The following is a 20,014-nucleotide window of genomic DNA, read 5'->3' as shown; positions in this document are numbered from 1 at the left end:
TAAGGGGTTTGCTATGAGAAGAGCTTTGCCCAGTTGTCTAGCTTGGTCAAGCTTTACGACTCATTTCATGGCAGAGAGCTCTGGCTCTGCCCGAGAGCTAGGGTCTCTTCAAAGGTATCAGGTTCCAACTTCTAAAGCCTGGCTCTACAACTGCAATGAATCATACTTTTGCTTTTCTAGAACAGTGACCCTCAAGCCTGAGAGAGAGAGAGAGCACGTTCTCTGAGCTTTCGCTGTTGGATCAGGACTAGAAGAATGGGTCCAGGGCTGCAGGCCAGAACAAGGAAGGCACATGGTTTAGGCTCAGGCGATGAGGCGATTGATTTCTAAGGTGGGACACTGGGTCCAGTGTTGGTGACCAACTTGGAAAGGAAATGGTATTTCCGTTATTTCTGTAATAAGTGAGGGTCTTTTTTTTACTATTCGATCCGTTGAACCTATGCTATATATAAGGGTTGATCACCGCTCCTCGTTTCAAGCAGAATTGAGACTAGTTGAGACTCAAGTCAGTTTCAGTTGGACACCCTTCATGTGAAGTCAAGTTAGTTCCAGAGTCTCACGGAGAGCCAGTGAAACACAAAGTTTCAGAAAATTGGATTGTTTCACAAGCTTATTATTCTTGAATCGATTACTTCATCTCGTTATTGATGTGATTTCAGCTGGAATCCGTGAAACAAATCACGGATTTCTGGCTTTTATCCGGTCAAAGTTAGGTTATTTCTTAACTCAACTCGGTTCCGGTTGCTTATTGATGATCTAGATCTGCAATATGTCGTATGTTTTGCTCCTTGACCCGATGGTCAGTTTAGTTCAACCTTGATTTCTTGATGTTTCCAACGAAACTGAAAAATGGCGCTCGCATTTGTATATGGTCTCGCGTTTTGGTTGAATCTTGTTTTCTTTCAAAGAAAATATACCTGTACAAGTGAGAATTACGGATTCCGGAGGTAGTTGAGCTTTGGCCTCAGACGAGATTTTGTTCGAAATGATCGAGTGCACACGCTGAATTAACAAGGGATGAAGCATAGGGGCAGTCAGCATAAATCCTACAGCCGATGGAAGGCAAAACTCTTCGTTGTGCTTTTGATGAGCTTTTGTTTTGGAAGTTTAGTATTGATGCAGACCCATTATGGTCGAATTAAGATGCTTATGTCGTTGCCTCCTCCATCCTTTCCCAAGCCTAAGATTGCGTTTCTGTTTATAGCTCGGAACCGGCTTCCCGTCGACATGGTGTGGGATGCTTTTTTCCAGGTATCTTCTTAACTTTCTGTTGCTTTGATTGCGTTTGGCCGAGGTTCTGCTATAGTGGATTGCTTGGTAGTTGAACTATGGTACTTGCCTTTTTTTAATGTTTTAATTGTTTCACTCGACTCTTGGAAAATCTTTTTTCCTTTTCCTTCCCAAGAATCACGCTGTCGCGTGTAAAAATGGAATTTAATATTTTAACATAGTTGATTTTCTGAAGGTTTATCACCTTCTGCACTATACACTTCCGCTACTATTTGGAATTAGTTTTGCACATTTTGGAGAAATAAAGGAATAGCATCTGGAATGGAGTATGAAGAACAGCTCCCCTGAAAGCTGTATTTACCTGATGATCACTAAGCTGGATAAACTTATATTGCTTGGCAATTCATGATCTCCAATCACAGTCTTATCTAGTTGCTAATCACGAGATTATAGTACATTATTTATTTCTAATTTGCATGGCCTATAGTGTCCATTAGCATTTCCAGTCATTGTTGGTGCTTATAATGATTATTTATTTGGATTTCCATCCCTCCATCACTTATATTTCTTGGCTGCTCTTCTATGGTCTTTTGGACAAGCAAGAAAATATTGCTATTGACAATCAAGTTGTGAAGGTCAATGCCTTCTGTTTGAGTCAGCATATCTTCCTCTCAACCTCCCCTTGGAGTCTTGCATTTGCAATTTTCATCTTACAATATTTGCTAATTTTTGGAGTAGATTGAATTGCTCATAAGATGATATCATGTTTAGTGAATTAATCAAGTAAAAAAAGAAAAAGAAGTGTTCAACCAACAATATCATGAAACAAAACTGGGCTGGCACTTCACATTGGAAGACTATATCATGAAATCCTTTCTATGTTGCTGTCTTTTTTATCAGTAATAATGATCAAAATAGTATGGACCCTATTAAGGAGTTTATGCCCAGAAGAGTTGGCTTGAAATGCCTTTTACAGAAGAGGAAGTCAGTGCAGCAATTAAGAAGCTTGAAGGTGATAAATCACCTGGGCTGGATGGTTTTACCAATCTGTTCTATCTGAAGTGCTAGGACTTTGTGAAAGAAGATGTGATGAAGGTGTTCCAGGAGTTTCATGCAAATGCGTCCCTACAAAGAAGTCTAAATGCCACTTTTATCTCCCTTATTCCAAAAATTGAGGGGGCTGTGAATATTAAGGAGTTTAGGCCTATTAGCTTACTTCACAGTTTCTATAAAATCTTGGCGAAAGTCTTGGCATAAAGAATGAAAGGGGTGATAGGTAATGTTATTTCAAATAATCAGAGTGCATTTATTTCAGGCGAACAGATGGTAGACTCAGTTTTAGTTGCTAATGAGTTAATTGACTCAAGGAGAAGACATGGTATTCCGGGAGTTGTTTGTAAGCTTGACATTGAGAAGGCTTATGACAATGTCAATTGGAATTGTTTGGATAGGGTGTTGGACTGCATGAATTTTGGACAGAAATGGAGAAACTGGGTTAGTGTTTGTACTAAGACCTCTAAATTTTCAATCCTCATTAATGGGCAGCCCACGGGTTTCTTTGGTAGTTCTAGGGGCCGAGACAGGGAGATCCTCTGTCACCCTTGTTGTTCATTTGTGTGATGGAAATCCTCACTCTTTTTAGTAAGAAGGCTGCAGAATCGGGATTATGGAATGGGTTTGCTATCTCTCCAGGTAAAGAGACAGGTAATATTCTTCAGTTTGCCGCTGATGATACCCTCTGTTTTGTGGACGCATCTCTGCCTCAGTTGGAAACAATACTTGGAATTCTGAGTTGGTTTGAAGTGGTTACGGGTCTCAAAGTCAATTTGAACAAAAGTAAGATCATCCCAGTGGGTCAAGTGGTAAATTTGGAAGATTGTGTACAGATAATGGCTTGCCAAATGGAGCTCCTTCTGGTTAAGTATTTGGGTTTGCCTCTTGGGGCAAAATGTTCCTCTTCTTCAATTTGGAGTCCAATCATTGAGAGAATGGAGAAGAGGTTGGTTCTTTGGAAGGCTAAATATTTATCTTTTGGTGGTAGGGTTACATTGATTAATAGCTCCCTGTCCAATCTCCCAACACACTTTCTTTCCCTCTTTCCAATTCCAAATAAATTTGCAAAGAGGTTGGAACAGCTTCGAAGGAACTTCTTATGGAGGGGATGGGAGGATGAGAAGAAAATTCACATTGTTAAGTGGGAGCAAGTGTGTAAGCCTAAGGAGAAGGGTGGCTTGAGAGTTAGGAAAGTAAAAGATTTCAATGCTGCTCTTCTTAGCAAATGGATATGGAGATTTGCTTATGAGAGAAATGCTTGGTGGAGGGGCCTCATTGCGGATAAGTATGGTGTGGATTGGGGAAATTGGAAAACTCTCGATCCCCTATCATTTGGGAGTAGTTCTCTCTGGGCTGGTATTTCTAAGATCAATACTCTTTTCATGAACGGGGTCAAGTTTAAAGTTGGAAAAGGGGATAGAATCAAGTTTTGGAAGGATTCTTGGTGTGAGGAAGGCCCCTTGGCTGATGCTTTTCCCCGGCTGTTTCAAATTGCAGTGAATCAAGATTCTTCAGTTGTTGATAACATTAGTACCGCTGGGGGCTCCTTCTCTTGGACCCCCCTATGTAGGAGGAATTTGCTAGACTGGGAAGTGGAGGAGTATGTAGGTCTGTTGGGGCAGATTCAAAACCAGAGAATTGATATGAGTATGGAAGATGAATGGACTTGGAAGTGGAATGCAGATGGTAGATTCACAGTTAAATCCCTTTTCCTTAAGATGTGCAGCTTAGGTCAGGAGAATTTCCCGGATGGGCAGATTTGGAACCCCACCTGTCCCTCCAAGGTTAACTTCCTGGTTTGGACAATGGTTTTGAATAAATGTCTAACTGGGGTCAACTTGGAGAGAAGGGGTATGCAGATTCCTGATCCCTCCTGTGTCTTATGCGGCATGGGTGCTGAATCTATAGATCATTTGTGCATTCACTGTCCGATCTCTCTTCAATCTGGGGACATTTCTTCAAAAAACTAGAGGTGTGTTGGGCTATGCCTAAGTCTGTGAAGGAGCTGTTTATGAGTTGGAGATTGGAGGGTCTTGGCATGAAAGGCAGGCTTGTTTGGAATACTATTCCGCAGGCTGTTCTTTGGACCATTTGGATGGAAAGAAACAATAGAATTTTTTGTAATCAATCTAAAAGTCCAGATGAGATTGTGCAGAAAGTGGTGGGGAAGATTTGCTCCTGGGTGTCGGTGAATGAGGAGTTTAAAAGTCAGAATGTTTCTCTCCTTCTTTGTACTAAATCATGGATGTTCTTGTAATATGTCTTGGGCTCAGGAAGGACTAGTTGGCCTGAGTCTTGTTGTATTTGGCTTTCTCATTGAATAAAATTACTTTACCTTTTTCCAAAAAAAAAAAAAAAGTATGGACCCTACTCCCATTTTTTTTTTTTTTTTTCTGGTTGTGGTGGGGGTGGGAGAAGGGGAGAGAAGTATAGAACTATGGCTGACAAAAATATAGTTATAACATTGCTAAACCAAAACTCTCATCACTGTACCCCTAGACCTGGGGCCCCTCATTCAAGCTTAGCTGTCTCTACTCCTTCCCCTGCAAGTGAATTGGCAAGGTCATTGTCTAATATAGACATCAATCTGAATGATCTGCTGAGCCTAAAAGCCAACTCTTTGCTTTTATAATTTGATGTCTGAAGGGACAAACAATTGAGGAAGCAGAGAACCACCCAAGTACCACTTGGCAATCAGCCTCAACAATCAAATCATTCCCACTTGAGTAGTAAGCCAGTTTTAGGTCCTTGTAACAATGAAAAAAGTCAAGCTCCAAGGTAATTTTCTTCTCAATTGGACTGGAGTAACTCAACATGATATTGCTCACAACATATCTTAAAATGCCACTGTCACCGGATGGACTGGGATTACCAAGGGAATGGCCAGGTTGAATTTTATGTTTCTTTTCCTTCATGTCACCGAAGCTTGTATATCTTTCCCCCTTTGTAGAGCATAACCAGCAATCACTTGTCAGGCTAAGAATGGAGTTCATGGGTACTCTTTTGAATTGTCCTCTAGTGGAGATCAAGTGAGCTGCACTTGTGTTATCATATCAATCCTTTCTATGATTCTTTTTTCTCAACTTTTCTTCTCACCTTAGCTTTTGAGCCTTTGCGTGGTTTTACTATGAACATTTTTTTTGATATATGGTTTTACTATGAACATCATCATCATCATCATCATCATCTTCCAAACCTTATCCCAACTATATGGGGTCGGCTATATGAATCCTGTTTGCCAGTCCATTCTGTTTAATGGCATACCTGTTGTTAAATTGTTGGCGCTTAAATTATCCTTACTACTTCCATCTATGTCCATTTTAGTCTACCCCTTGCCCTTCTAGCCCCTTCAACTCGTAAGTTGTAACAAATCAGTTCCTCTTATGGGTGCTGTTGATGGTTTTCTATGAACATGACCACACCATCTTAGTCTACTTTCTCTCATTTTATCACCAATTGGAGCTACTCCTAAGTTCTTACAAATGATTTCATTTTTTTAATCACCATATGCATTTCTGCCACACTCATTTTCTGGATATGTTGTTTCTTGACTGCTCAACACTTGCTCCATACAAGATAGCTGGCCTTACAACTGTTTTATTGAATTAGGAGTTTTTGGTGCGTTGCATTATTAACTCTAGGCTGTTGAAGGCTTATAACATCTCCATTATGTATTGTACTTGGTATATATTTATTTATACTTTCCATTATGATATTTTAAGTAGCAGACTATTTGCATTTGTTCTTTCTAATTTGGTCATTTGCACTCCAATTATGTATTGTACTTGGTATATATTTATTTATACTTTCCATTATGATATTTTAAGTAGCAGACTATTTGCATTTGTTCTTTCTAATTTGGTCATTTGCACTCCAAAATTAAGAGAGTTTTTTTTTTTTTTTTTAACTTTCTAAAGTACAACTGTAAAGTGTAAAATGGATGCTTCTCTTTTGGTTTTACTGATTGGTATACTGATACCAGCTAACAAGAGGTTGTTATGGACCATAAAGAAATTGAAGCTCTGTGGTGTATACATCAATATATTTTATATTTTTCCTAATAAATATATCTGTCTTTTTCAGGGAGAAAAGGAGAATAAGTTTTCTATTTATATTCATTCCAGACCTGGATTTGTGTTCAACAAGGCAACAACAAAATCTGCATTTTTCTATGGCCGCCAAGTTAATGATAGTATACAGGTTTTCAGTACTTGCACTTAAATAAGTTTGAAAATAAATCTTGAATTGATACACAAGGAAATTGTTATGAAATTTGTGTACATTTCATTAATTAATTGTTACAGCAATCTCCATGGTTTTCACTGGTTTTTATATTTGAAGTTGATTGTTATAAGAAGATCAGTATTATCCTTTTTCAAATAAATAATATATGATCAAACTGTTATTGCAATATCTGGGCATATTTATATGAACTTTTGTAGTTCGGATTGCATAGAAGTTCTGAATCTGGATCATGGATACATAGAAATAAGATTTTTGTCTGCCGGTTCTGCCCTAAACCTGGTCATTTGTCACATGTCAATAATAAGTGATCCTTGCTTGTTTGGCTCCTCGTCTGGTAAAAGTTAGGTTTTTAATAGCATCTTATCATTTTAGGATCTAAGTCATGTAACCTGCTTGTTGTTAACATCATTCATTTAGCAGCTAGGGTTAAATTCAATTTTCGTATGTAAGTTTTATTGGCTCTATATGTTCTGTTCACTCATGATTTTGTATCAGGTAGATTGGGGAGAAGCCAGCATGATCCAGGCAGAGCGTATTTTGTTAAAAAATGCACTTATGGATTCTTTTAATGAGCGTTTTGTTTTCTTATCAGACAGGTGAGCTTTGATCTTAATAATGGCTAGTAGAGAAATTTCTCCAAACATGTCATTTCAAATTTTCTTATATGAGTTTTGTATATAGCAGTCTTTTTTTATCTAAATACCTCATACTCTTTTAGTAAGAGATATTCATACTAGGTTAATGGAGATGAACATTGACATTTTTGTTGCTAGTTCCTTTTCAATCATTAACATAATAAAGCTGCCACTATTTGAACACGTCTGTAATAAGTGGCTCCAGCTAAATTTGACATGTGTGCTAAAAGAGGACAAGGATTTGATTGCCAATGAATGGTGAGATTACATGGTTTACAGCTTTACATAACAGCTTGGTGGGAGTTATGCATTTCTTTCAAGTTTGAGTATGTTTCTATATTTTAATTTCTGATTGTCGTTGGCATATCATACCTAACCTAGTAAAATATTACTATATTATAAATCAGAGTCAGAAAGAGGCCCCCTCACTAATGGTTTTAGTGATGTTTTTTGTCCTTCCATTATGCTCCATCAAGTGCCATGTTTTTTTTTATCAAACTGTAAGTCCTTAAATTTTTTTTACCACTTCAGATCACATTTTCTTTGGTCTTTTCCTTACTCTTTTAGAGCCTTCTACTTGCACCATCACTTCTCACTGGTGCAGTCATTGATTATCATTCACATGAGAACACTTTCTCAGTTGGCTTTTCCTCATCTTGTCAATCACAAATGATTAGAACTTTTGCTTGTGTTTGTGTGTGTGTGTATGTATATATATATGTTAATGTTGAAGACTTGGCAAAACCAAGGATAACCTACCTTTGAGTTCAGATCTAAGTTGTATTTTTTCATTCTACTGTAACTTAAATGACAAATTTAATAAATTTTCTTTGGTTGAGAAAACCTTGATTCGTGATCTAAACTGTGCATTTTATAAAACTACTTGTTCAGATGGTCATGTATTGGTTTCATTTACTTGGGATGCGATTTCATCAAGAAGTAGTAAATAGTAATAATTTCTCAATTCGTATGTCCAATGCTTTTCTTTTCATTTGATTTTATGACAGCTGCATACCTTTATACAACTTCAGCTACACATATGACTATATCATGTCAACATCAAATAGTTTTGTAGACAGGTAAGTGGGGTAAAGCCTTATCTCCTTTCCTAGGTGAATAAAATTTCTTGATTTATCAACATCTATTAACTTGAATTTATGAGTTGACAATAGATTTATAAGCATTCTTTTTCATTGGAAAAATGCTTGAATGACATTTGCAAAAAAAAAGGAACTTAAATATTGTGTTCAGAAATGCTTACATTTGTATTGCATGATTTGGTAGATGGACTTCAATTTTGTTTGAAAAAATACTGTAATTACTTGGAAAGCTGAGTTCTTCTGCAAACTTATATGAAAAAAAAACTTCTTATGTGCACAAAGAAAGTGAAGTCTTCTATGCAAGGTTCAAAGTATCGATATGTATCGGCCCATATCGGAGCCTTCCCGATACGCCCCTACAGGGGGTGTTTTGGGTTGGCAAGTGGGGGTAGACCGGCCATAACCCGGCCCCTCTGAACCAGATTCGGGAAAAAAAGAAAAAAAAAAGAGTACCAATACAGGCCGATATGCCCTACCGGTGTATTGCCCTGTATCGATACTTTGAACCTTGCTTCTATGAATATAAATTAATCAAAGGACTATTTTCATCACACCATCAAATCTGAGATGTATGATTTTTTATTTTTTTAAGGGTGCCTATGTGATCTATTATCTAGTATCATATAATTCAATATTTTGGTATTTTTTGCTTCATGGGGCTACACGACAGGGGTAGGCCATCCCCTATCCTCCCAACCCTGCTGGCAGCGGCATTTGATCCCAGGCCTCTGCTACGAGTCAGAGATCCTACCAACTAAGCCACCATCAGTTGGTAAATTTCGGTATAACTATATGGGATCATAAACATTCAGGATTTCAGGGAAAATCCATGTCATACGTCTAAATTGTTTTATGAAGTAGGGAGTTTGGCAATCAACAAGCAGCACATCCATAAAATGAGCATAGAAGAGGATGTTGAGATGGATGAATAACAAACTAGAAATGATAGGATTAAAAATGCGTTATTAAAGGGAGTCTAGGAGTAGAAGCAGATTAACATGGCTTGGGCATGTTCAGAAGCTATCTACTGCACCAATAATGAGTCATTTGATGCAAGCTGATGGTTTTGGAAGGGCTAGAGGAGGGTCAAAAAGGACATGGGCTGAGATGGTGAGAAATGATCTGGGGGATAACCATTTGACAGCAGATATCAACCTTGATAGAGTGGAATGGTGAAACAATATTTGATATATGGAACTAACTCCATATATTAGGATGAGGCTTTTTTGAGTTCTATTTTTTTGGGTCCTTGATCAGTAACTGATTGCAGATAACTTCATTAGTGGTAATAAAATGCAAATAGAGAACAATTACAAAGTGAAAAAGACACTTGCTAGGCTGGGCCTATCAGCTAGCCCAAATTTACATGCACAAACCAAAAGCAAGACCATTAGACTTGCCTTCCCCTCACGTCAGGATGACCCAAGTATAGTTCTAATCTCATAGTTCCCTGCCCAGTTAAGGAATCGACAAACATGTTAGCATCTCTTCACCCAGTCAAATGAGGTGTTCAACCTGGATGCCAAAAGCCTAGCTTCTCTTATGTGGTGAAGATAAAGCCAAGAAAGTAATTATTATCCCTGAATGACCCATTACAACTTATCAGTCTCCTTCAATTCCTAAAAGCAGCTCATACACCAAAGAACAGTTAATCTCATGTCTTACAGAAATGACAGTAACTGACCAAATGGAGTTTACTTTGCCAATTGGACCAGAGTAAAGAATCAGAAATTTGCACCTTGAGTTCATAAAAGCCCCCCGCCTGATGTGTTTGGGTTATCCCTACTACAACCATCAAAAGAATTTTGCTCAATGTTGTTCCATCTAGGGGGCTTCCATGCTCAGTGGATGCATAGCTTGTTGAGGTCCTCGAGGAGGGGAAAACCACATACTGCCAGCTCCTCACTATGCCATTCATGTTGAACATCTAATTCTTCTCTAGTTTGCACTCAATCATTCTTATGGCTATAAGTTCCATAAATCTAAATTCAGATTTTGTTTTTTCTTCTAAAAATCTTTATTGTTTTTCCCCAAACACTCCGAAGATAGCAGCACTGATGCACCTTTATTAAGATCTTATCTTTCTTCCTCTCTCAGGGTTGGGGGAGAAGGGATTCCTTTGTCCTATTGTGGTGTCCAGTTGGCTCCAACAAAGCAAAGAAATGCCCAAAGTTCTACTAATGAATGTCCAGGATATTAGCAAATAAAAAGTGATTATATAGTTAAACTTACAACTTACAAATGCATCTATAGGAGACAGGGGTCATCTAGGTCTGCTTTTCTATAGTGTCTCATAAACAATTATTTTTAAATGAACTACCTCCCAATAGAATGCCCCATATTCTGGGTGGAATTTGTCCTGGAAGAATTGCTTTCACAAGAAACACTTGGAGGAAATGGAACATGGGCAAGGTGCCAACCAGCAAGTTGGTAAGGTCTCCTGCTGGTCGTAGCGAAGACTTGGGATCAAATCCCGCCTGCACCTGGGTTGGGGCCTGGGGGATGGGCTACCCCCCCGTTGTGTAGCCCTTCAGAAGAAATTAAAAAAAAAAAATCCTTAAAGGAGGAGCAGGACAATTTCTGCTGGGATCAAATGTTCACACTCTTTTATCTGGCCCTCTAAACCCAGAAACACCTCTTCCAAAATAACTTAAGATGTAGATCACATCAGAAGGCTCATGATCCCTCAATCATATCCTAAATCCAAAATCTCATGTTCATAGTGAGATTTGAGTAATGTTACAAACATTCTTTCCATTCTATATATATTTTACTCTTGAAAAGAATGAAAGTTTTGTAGAAGAGCCTTAGGAATCTGTTAATTAAGATTGATCAGCAAAGTTCCTAGTTGTTCTTGAAGGATGGAGAAATGAAGCCTCTTACTTAGGAGCAATTTAATTGACTTGACATAATTATTCACATTTTAGCATTATCAGCTATTCCCTTAATATACTAGTCACATTGTTGTTGAATATTTTAATGGAGGATAATGGTTCAGTACAGGGTCCTCTTTGGTCCCATTGTAGAGATTAGAACTGGGGATGATTTGGATACTCTGCATTATAGATGCTGTCTTACTTTGAATAAAAATCAAATTATTTTTGGTGTTTTAAGACAGGTTTTCAAAATGTGATGTTTTCTTCATTGGTAAAGGTCATACTTGAACTTGTTCTTATGCAATCTAAATTTTTTTAACGTCTGTGGAATGATTAGAGGTTCTAATAGCATCTCTTCATATTGTGCTGGAATCAGTTTTGCTGATACAAAAGAAGGTCGCTACAATCCAAAAATGGATCCTGTTATTCCTGTCCATGATTGGAGGAAAGGATCCCAGGTAACTTTTTCTTTTTTAAATGGGTTTGTGTGCTGTCCTTTCGAATGTTCTTCCTGTGTTAATTTTTCTAATCATTTGTAATCTCTTCTTCAGTGGGTTGTTTTAACCAGAAAGCATGCTGAGGTTGTAGTGGAAGATGACACAATCTACCCAGTGTTTCAGCAGCATTGCAGAGTAAGTTACAGTTCTGGTTGCCATTAAATAGATATAAAATGATTTTTTCTTAATCATCTGCATAATGGGCTATGTGACCAAGCTTAATTCATGTTACACATTGATGTTTTTCGTTTGTTAATGCTTGATGCAACAGAATGCTGAGATAAGAAGGAAGGATTTTTTCAATTTTACATCCATATGTTACTGCCTATTTGTTTTTATGTAGACTGGTGTCTAATAGGATGTTATGCAGTTGGATTGATTCAATGGTTCTGATGCTTAAAGCTAAATGATAAATGGTTGAGAAAACTATGCACCCATTCTCAAGTCAACAATGGCAAGAAAAATTCTACCATGTTGAATTTATCAACTTCTGAGTTTCATAACCATTGCAGTTTTAATTTACTTCTTTGAATACAATGTTTGTCTATATAACTGGTAGGGGTGTTAGTGTAGGATGGGAAGGAGTTAAGTCCTATAATCTTCATGTGAATGGGAAAAAGAGGGAAATCAGATCCTTATAGAAGAGAGAGAAGAAAACGAAACAGACCTCAAGATAATCCAATTCAAATTCTTATCCTATAATCAAATTCTTTACTAGTCAATTTACAAAAACACATACTTATAGACTCTAGGAAGAGGGATTAGCCATCTCATTTTCCTACTTCAAATAAGGTTCAATAAAAATATTAGACTTAATCTCACTGATACTGTGCCAATGAAATTGTCAGAACTTGATTCACATTGGGTTCACAAGATCTTGGTCTTGTTGGATAGGTAACTAAATATCTTTTTTGGACACCATAATCAAGAAAAACAAACAAGTTTGGACTCTGAAAAATGGCTGCAAGACATGCTATTTATTCAACAGAGCTTGTGGAGCCCACAAGACATGTCATTAATTCAAGCTAAACTATCTGGATATCCTAGTGCACATTCTAAACTGGTTGATAATTACTAGATAAACCAAAAACTGAAAACTACAAAATTCTATAGATTTGGAAGTTGCAAAAAATTAGAGAAACACCTTTCTAGATCCAAAAGAACTAGGAAATTTAATATTTTTCAAATTACTAATCTATCAATACTCCCAAGACCATCAATCTCTGAATTAGGACCTCCTCTAAAGATTGTCTAGGTCATCTGTTCCTATAGGAGGCCCATGCACCCCATGGAGAAACCCCAAATTTTCATAAGAATGAGCAGTGGATTGGTTTTTCTTCTTTTTCCGTTTTTTTGGATTTGTTTATTGTTGTCTTCTTCCTTTTTCCCTCTTCCTCATGGTTTGCATCAGGTGTTCTAAATCTTGAAGTTTTTCGATATGGTTTTCATGAACTCTTCAATTCCTCACAGTTTTTCTATTGTCTTCTTGCTTGACAAATGGCAATGTGTTGTTACTCATCATTCTGATACCTTCTTTTTTGGAAATTATGCAGAGGAGATCACTACCTGAGTTTTGGCGGGATCAACCTTTTGTAAGCATCATCCTAACTCCTTCCTTTTCTCTCTCATTACTCGGCCATCATAATGCCAATAGTTGCAAGATCATTGCTCATAGAATTTTTGTATCATTTGAGGGCTCACCATGGTTTTATAATCTGAAATATTGCAATTAATAGAGGATACCCTTGACAGGGTGGAGTGATAAGACAGGATCTATGTACCCCATATAGTCGGGATAAGGTTTTGTTGAGTTGAAATTTATTTTTATTTTTTTAAATTGAAATAAGTAATTGCCTATACTCAAACATACAAGAAACAGTTGCCATAAAGTGTCCCTAGGGATGAGATTGCAACTCTTTATCTTTACACTCCTTTCTCATGCAGCTTGCAGATGCATCCAAGGAACATAATTGTATACCAGATGAACATTATGTTCAGACGTTACTGGCAGTAAGTGAATTTCTAAGCTCTTGACATGTTAGCTTCAAAATGATATTTTACCTTAAACTCGAATTTAACTTATTTTGAAGAACTCAGTTTTTATTGGAAATAGGAGTCTAGCCTACTAGTTTCATATTTGTTATTCGTCTTAAGGCTGTGAAGTGTAGTATTTGCTTTTGTAAGGGGTGAATTTTCTGTCAGGAATAGCTCTAATAAGTTTTTTTTTTTTTTTTTTAAGACACTTAAACCAAATCATCGACTTTACTAAAGAAAACTCAAGTATCTATTTCCCAAACAAAGTAGAAATAAACAAATAGATGGGTTTGTGACACGGGTATGGGGTAGTGAAAGATTCACTGCACTGAAATTCATATAATTACCTGATAATATTGTATTAAATTTGTTTTTAATTATTAGTTCATTTTTATTTTTAACATATAAAGAAACAGGTACAAGATGGTGGAAGAAAAACCAAAATAAACCAAAAGAAACAGGTAATTAATTGTTAATGTTTTATTAATTTTATGTAAATATTACTTTGCGCAGTTTAACTTTTTTACCTATTAGAAACAAATTCAATTAGTTTTTGTTAAGCTTCATTAAGAATGAAAGATTTTCTAACCGTAATCATGTTGACTTGGGCCCAATAGTGGTATCGTTTTAGTACCTTTTGAGAACTTGATGTCTGATTGCTCTCAAAATCTTGGTAGCTCTACCAAGTATTGTAGGCTATACTATTTCTCCTTTTGTTTTACAGTTGCTTAAGTTGCTTATGTTTCACCATCCAGCAAAAGGGACTCGAAGGGGAATTAACTAGAAGAACGCTGACACATACTTCATGGGACCTATCATTTTCCAAGGACTGGGAAAGGCGCAACTGGCACCCTGTGACTTACAAGTTATCAGATGCTACTCCAGTGCTTATACAATCAATAAAGGTAATGTGTACCACGTGCTTATTGATTTCTTGAGTGACTGGATCTGTATTGCTGATGCACACATCTAGGCCATGTTCATGAATTACATGAGAGCGTTTGGTTACAAAATTCTTGCCATGGGCCTCATCCATTTTTAGAATGCAAAATGAAGCACAAAATTTGAGATAACTTGTAGTACTAAAAATAATAGTGCTCCATGCTGCTCTTTTTCATTCTTCAAAGAAGCTCTATGCCAGCAGTTATAAACTGCATCGGTAGATCTCGAAAAACTGCTGGCACAGATTTTTACCGGCGGATGGCTGGCGATCAACTGTTGTGAAAACTTTTGCCAACGGCCATCCGCTGGTAAAAATCTATGCTGGTGGTTTATTTATGACTCCCGAAATAGAGCTTTGAAAATTTAAAATAAGCAGTACAAGGCACGATTATATGATGTTTTACTATACTTTTGTAACTTTCTTAATATATTAACATTATTATTTTGTGTTATCGATGTGGGGCCAACATGGTTGATTTGTGTTTTATTGGTTTGGGTCTTGCATGTTTCCATTATATTTGCTAATAGAGTATGTGTATACCTATATTATTATTTAGTTGATAAAAAAATGAATGAAAATAGTCACTAATAAAAGAAAATTGCTGATAACTTGATAGTATGAGGTATTTATAGATAAGCTTGATGGACTGCCAAGATAACACCTATCAATTAATAAACTCAATGAATCAGTAGCATCTAAAGAACTTGCTGACATATGCAGGACATAGATAATATTTATTATGAGACTGAATACCGTCGAGAATGGTGCAGCATTCAAGGGAAACCATCTCCTTGTTTTCTTTTTGCAAGGAAGTTCACTCGACCTGCCGCTCTCCGGCTACTTAATATGGTAAGAATGGACAATTGGGCTTTTGGTAAGCAAATTGGTGGATTGCACAAGGTCCAACTGCACTGTTTATAACTTTTGCATAAACTTCCATATCTTGTTTACGAGTTCGGCTTCTATCAGGGCAAGTTGGTGTTTGCACCGTTCGAACAATCCCTTGCAACTATGAAGATATTCCCAGCACAAGTCTGTAAAGGCTGTTGGAACGGGTTTTTCCCTGATTCAAGCCGGACACCTTGTTTACTTTTTTACTAATTAATTTACTCATTTTCCTGGTGTGCAGTCGGTGTTAGGACCTTTTAGTGAAGGAAAGAAGGGCTCGTAGTTTTGGCGATACAAGTACCATGTTGTTGTAACTTGTAAGTTTGACACGATATCAAAATTGCTGGTGATAGCAAGCTAAGAAAATATTAAATATATGTACTCCTCAATGTAAAATAATCTTTTACTTGATAGTGGCGTCATCATTTCTTTGTAATATAACAATAAAGAATGACACCTCATGTTTCTTTTCTCATTGTGTAGCTTCTAGTGTCTCTAATTGATGGGTTAAGGGAATGCTGATTATACTGCTATGGTCTATGAGTAGGAATCGAGATCTCAGTGTGGCGCATTATTCGAATTGTTTAACCATAACACCTAAAGGGCATATACCGCATAGCTGATAACCCCGTAAAAAATGTTTTAATTAGGAAGAGCGTGAGCCAGAGCCTGTCTCAGCGGCTTAGCCATAGTAAATATACATGAACAATAAGCACGTTATAGGGATGCCAATAGGTCCGGGTCAGGTTTATTCAAATGTAATGTCGGGTTGGGGTTTTTAATTCTTTTAACTCAATTGGGTTTGAGTTTGGTCATGTAAACCGTATACAGGCATATGGAAAGTTTAGGATTTGATTTATTTTTATCTTTCTTCTTTCATTAGAGAGAAAATGATACCGTAATTAACGGTTTTTAAAATTTTAAATGTCAAAAAAAAACAATTGAAAAGTAGTTATGGATTGGGTTGGTATTGGGTCGGGCCCTATAGGGTGGAAATTACATATTACTTAAGCAAGGTGCCAATCAGTTGGTTGGTAAGGTCTCCTGTTGGTTGTAGAGAAGACTTGGGATTAAATCTTGTCTACACCTGGGTTGGGGGGATGGGTTACCCCCATTGTGTAGCCCTTCAGAAAATATAAAAAAATTAGGTTTGGGTGTAGACATTGGATGCTCGGATTAGGGTTGTTTGTCTTAAAGCAGTGTTTTTTGTTCATGGAGATAAGCTGGGTTTAACTTAGGTGCCGTTTGATAAGTCTTTTTTGAAAAATCTTTCAGAAGATCTGACGGTCAAAAGGTTGTGAGCTTTTACATAAAGATCTTAGTAGTTTATAGACTGTTTGGTTGGAGGTGCATTTTTCCATGTAAAGACGAGATTTGAACAAGCAAAAAAAGATGAAAAGCTTCATTTCTAATTTCTTAGATTAAGCTTGAATTGAACTTCTTGCATCTTTTTAGGACACGGTCTTTTGGTAGAAAAATCTTCCTCCAACCAAATGGAGAAAGACTGGAGTACAAATTGTCAGGCTTCTAAAAAAAATGATAACTTGCACGGAAGACACGCCAAATGGGCCTTTACCTTCTTGTGTGGAAATTTATAGGCCTATATCTAGGTGACTAGGTGTGGCTATATGGGCTTATTATAAAGGTTTGGAACAAGATATATTCCACTAAAACGCCTTTCCTAATTGATCGCCTAATATTCATATTCCTAAACAAATTACATTCGCCGACAAGGAAAAAAATCAAAACTTTGGTGTATTACCATGACTCCACCTTGAATTAGATAAAGTGACGTGTTGATAGGCCACAGTACTATATTGAATGCCATATTTTTGGTTCTACACTATAGCAAAGGTGAACTCATTCCTAAAAGCCTCATGCAAAAAATCTTAATCCTACTGCAAACATGAAACAGCATAAATACATTATATATTTTACTCTTGATGTGGATAGTGGGTACGCATCCATACCAAATATTTCTTTTACTCGGTAAGAAATTAGGTTTCGCACTACCTTTCATACATTCAGTTTATGGTTTATGCAACTTGAGAATAAAAGGCAGGACGCATTCTCTGGTGGGTCATCTCAATTTTGGATGCAGTCCTTCACATTATCGATTCATATTCAACCCCCCTCTTTTTAGTTTTTGTTTTTCTTATTTTTTTAGGGGGGGGGGGGTCAAAGAACCCGACTCCATAAATGACATGAGGATCCGTATCTGATACAAGATCTAAATTCGCATACCCCGAAAAAAAAAATCGCATAGCCCGAAATCAGATATCTTTATAAAAAAAAAGGGTAAATTTTTTAAACTATCTTATGGTTGACTGTTTGAAAATTGACTAAGTGTATTTTTATTTTTTTTATAATTGACTAAGTGTGTCTTTAACCATTAAATATGAACGGAAAAAGTAAAATGCCCGTTATACCCCTATGCGAAATTACATTTTTATCCCTGTTTTGACTTAATTCCCTCTCAGACAGGCTGCCATCGCTATCGTCACCGACGGCAGTCGCTGCAAATACCGAACGTCGGAGGTCCGGCGGAAGTCTGGAACCACTACGGATTTCTACCGAACGGTGGTCATGCCCGTCTGAGAGAGCGCAACAAGCGGCGGGATCCCACCTTCTCTCACCAATAATCCTCTCTTCCGTACACTGTCCGTGCATAATTGCAGAAGTGTCAGTACTGCGAACTCTTTCCCTTTCACCAACCCTTCTTCGATCGCTTCAACCAAAACTGCAATCCCACCTTCTTCAACTATGGCAGTTCTTTCCTCTAGAATTGCAGCTAAGCTGCTCAAAACCACCATCACCTTCTCCGTCAAACCGCTCCCTTGCTCTGAAATCAAGTCCACCAGTGGTTTCACGGCTCCTGCATTAACGACCCTCTCTTTGTTCTGTTTCATAGAACAGAGCTTGTAGAGCGTCGTAAGTGCGTTCTTCCCTCGATTTGATCCGTTCAGGAGCAAAGAGACCAGTGGAGGGATCGCTCCGCAAGCACTGATTAAAACCTTGTTGTCTTCGATTAACGAGAGGCTGAGTAGAGCACATGCGGCGTTCTGCTTCGACACCTTTGTACGGGTTTTCAAAATGTAGACGAGAGGCTTTATGGCTCCGGCATTCATGATGGGGGACTTGTTCCCTTCATGGAGAGAGAGGTTTAACAAAGCAGTTACTGCGTGCTCTTGTGTCTAGGGACCGGTACAACAAAGGAGAGGTATCAATGCTGGGATGGCACCGGATTCACCGATTAGTGCTCGGTATTCGGATCTATTCTTTGCCAAGAGGTGCAATTTCGCTGGCTGAGCGTTTTATGGCAGCTGACGGCGATTGAAGATCGTCCATGCAGATCTTCACCGCTGGTTCAAGATTTTCAGAAGAAATGTTCTCGAAGATCTCTGATGAGAGATTCTCCCGCTGCAGAAATCCTAACCATGGCTCAGGCTCCAGATCCGAGGATTCACATTTGTGTTGATGTTTAGACGATGGAAGAGAAGCCAACCTTTGCGGCTCCCCTGAAATGTCGCTACTACAGGCCGAGTAAAAACAGGGATAAAAATGTAATTTTGTATAGGGGTATAACGAGTATTTTAACTTTTCCGTCCATAAAGATAGTTTAAAAAATTTATCCAAAAAAACAGATATTTTTATGGTTTGATAAATATGCGTCTGTGATTGGAATATTCCTTGCACCCCTAATTGCCTGCCCCAACTCTCATCATAGATGTTCTGCATAACGCAATATAGAAAAGCCTTTGACTAGTTGACAGTTTCCATTTTAGAGGTACATACATTGAATAGATTACACATAAATTGTAAGTCCATGAAATCCCATCAAAAGTTGTCCTCTAAACTCCAAAGTATGCAAGTTAAAAACCATTTAACCTGTAGACAATAAATTAATGGAGTCCTACATAAACAGGATGGTTGTTATTCCAGAATCCAGAAAAGATTAGCTATAACGGAATCTCGACGCATAGGATTCCCATCCAATTGTGATAGGCCTTACTTCAGGATTCCAGAGAATCGGTTCGGCGGTTGATACTCGAGATGACAACTATCTACCTTCATAGTTTGAGACTCGCTTTCCAGCTGAAGTCCCTTCATTTTGCTGCCCTTCTATGTTCCACCAAAGTACAGAATATATAGACTGGAATTTTCAGTTGGGGGAATCAATAGAATACCTTAACACCATTTAAATAAAGATGCTTTAGCTAAAGGATGTTGTGATTCTCCATCCTTTCATTTTTAAAAGAAGAAAAAGTATCGAATTCGATTTAGGTGAGACTGACCAAAGCAGAATACTAGCAACAGTTTATGACTTTTATTTGGGCTGGCCGAGGTACTGGGCCTAGGTTCAAGCCCATCCCTAAATATGGATTAGTCCAGACAATTATTGCCTTATATAGGGGATTCACTCAAGGGTGGGGACGGAGCAGGAGCAGGGTACACGTGAGGCCCATTGACCATACCACGGTGAGCCTGCAACTGCAATTCCGCACATCTACCT

The 20,014-nt window shown here is 37.7% G+C and overlaps 1 protein-coding gene and 1 pseudogene across 2 annotated transcripts; one reads left to right on the top strand and one right to left on the bottom strand.

Moving 5' to 3' along the window:
* Window positions 1-475: 475 nt before the first annotated feature.
* LOC104593128 (glycosyltransferase BC10-like) lies at window positions 476-15,976 on the top strand. 2 transcript variants are annotated; one of them, XM_010252834.3, is made up of 11 exons: window positions 476-1,251; window positions 6,367-6,483; window positions 7,024-7,124; window positions 8,171-8,242; window positions 11,516-11,597; window positions 11,691-11,771; window positions 13,190-13,228; window positions 13,581-13,646; window positions 14,426-14,575; window positions 15,334-15,462; window positions 15,743-15,976. In XM_010252834.3, the coding sequence occupies exons 1-11, from the start codon at window positions 1,018-1,020 to the stop codon at window positions 15,782-15,784; spliced, it is 1,113 nt and encodes a 370-aa protein (XP_010251136.1). In that variant the 5' UTR covers window positions 476-1,017; the 3' UTR covers window positions 15,785-15,976. The 2 variants fall into 2 exon arrangements, with proteins under 2 accessions (XP_010251136.1, XP_010251138.1); XM_010252836.3 differs by lacking the exon at window positions 6,367-6,483 and having other exon boundaries at window positions 477-1,251.
* A 1,924-nt stretch (window positions 15,977-17,900) lies between these two features.
* Window positions 17,901-19,750, bottom strand: LOC104593304 (uncharacterized; annotated as a pseudogene).
* Window positions 19,751-20,014: the final 264 nt, after the last annotated feature.

This window comes from Nelumbo nucifera, chromosome 3 (assembly GCF_055504915.1).
Source record: "Nelumbo nucifera cultivar China Antique chromosome 3, China Antique-T2T, whole genome shotgun sequence".
Lineage (NCBI taxonomy): Eukaryota > Viridiplantae > Streptophyta > Magnoliopsida > Proteales > Nelumbonaceae > Nelumbo > Nelumbo nucifera.
The sequence above is the reverse complement of the archived record's forward strand: the minus strand, read 5'-3'. Positions and strand labels throughout refer to the sequence as shown.

Bases quoted from the DNA above. Each gene is read 5' to 3' on its own strand.
- LOC104593128 (XM_010252834.3), top strand. From the start codon at position 1,018: ATGAAGCATAGGGGCAGTCAGCATAAATCCTACAGCCGATGGAAGGCA. The intron at 1,252-6,366 runs GTATCTTCTTAA...TGTCTTTTTCAG, and splicing joins TGTGGGATGCTTTTTTCCAG to GGAGAAAAGGAGAATAAGTT. The intron at 6,484-7,023 runs GTTTTCAGTACT...ATTTTGTATCAG, and splicing joins AAGTTAATGATAGTATACAG to GTAGATTGGGGAGAAGCCAG.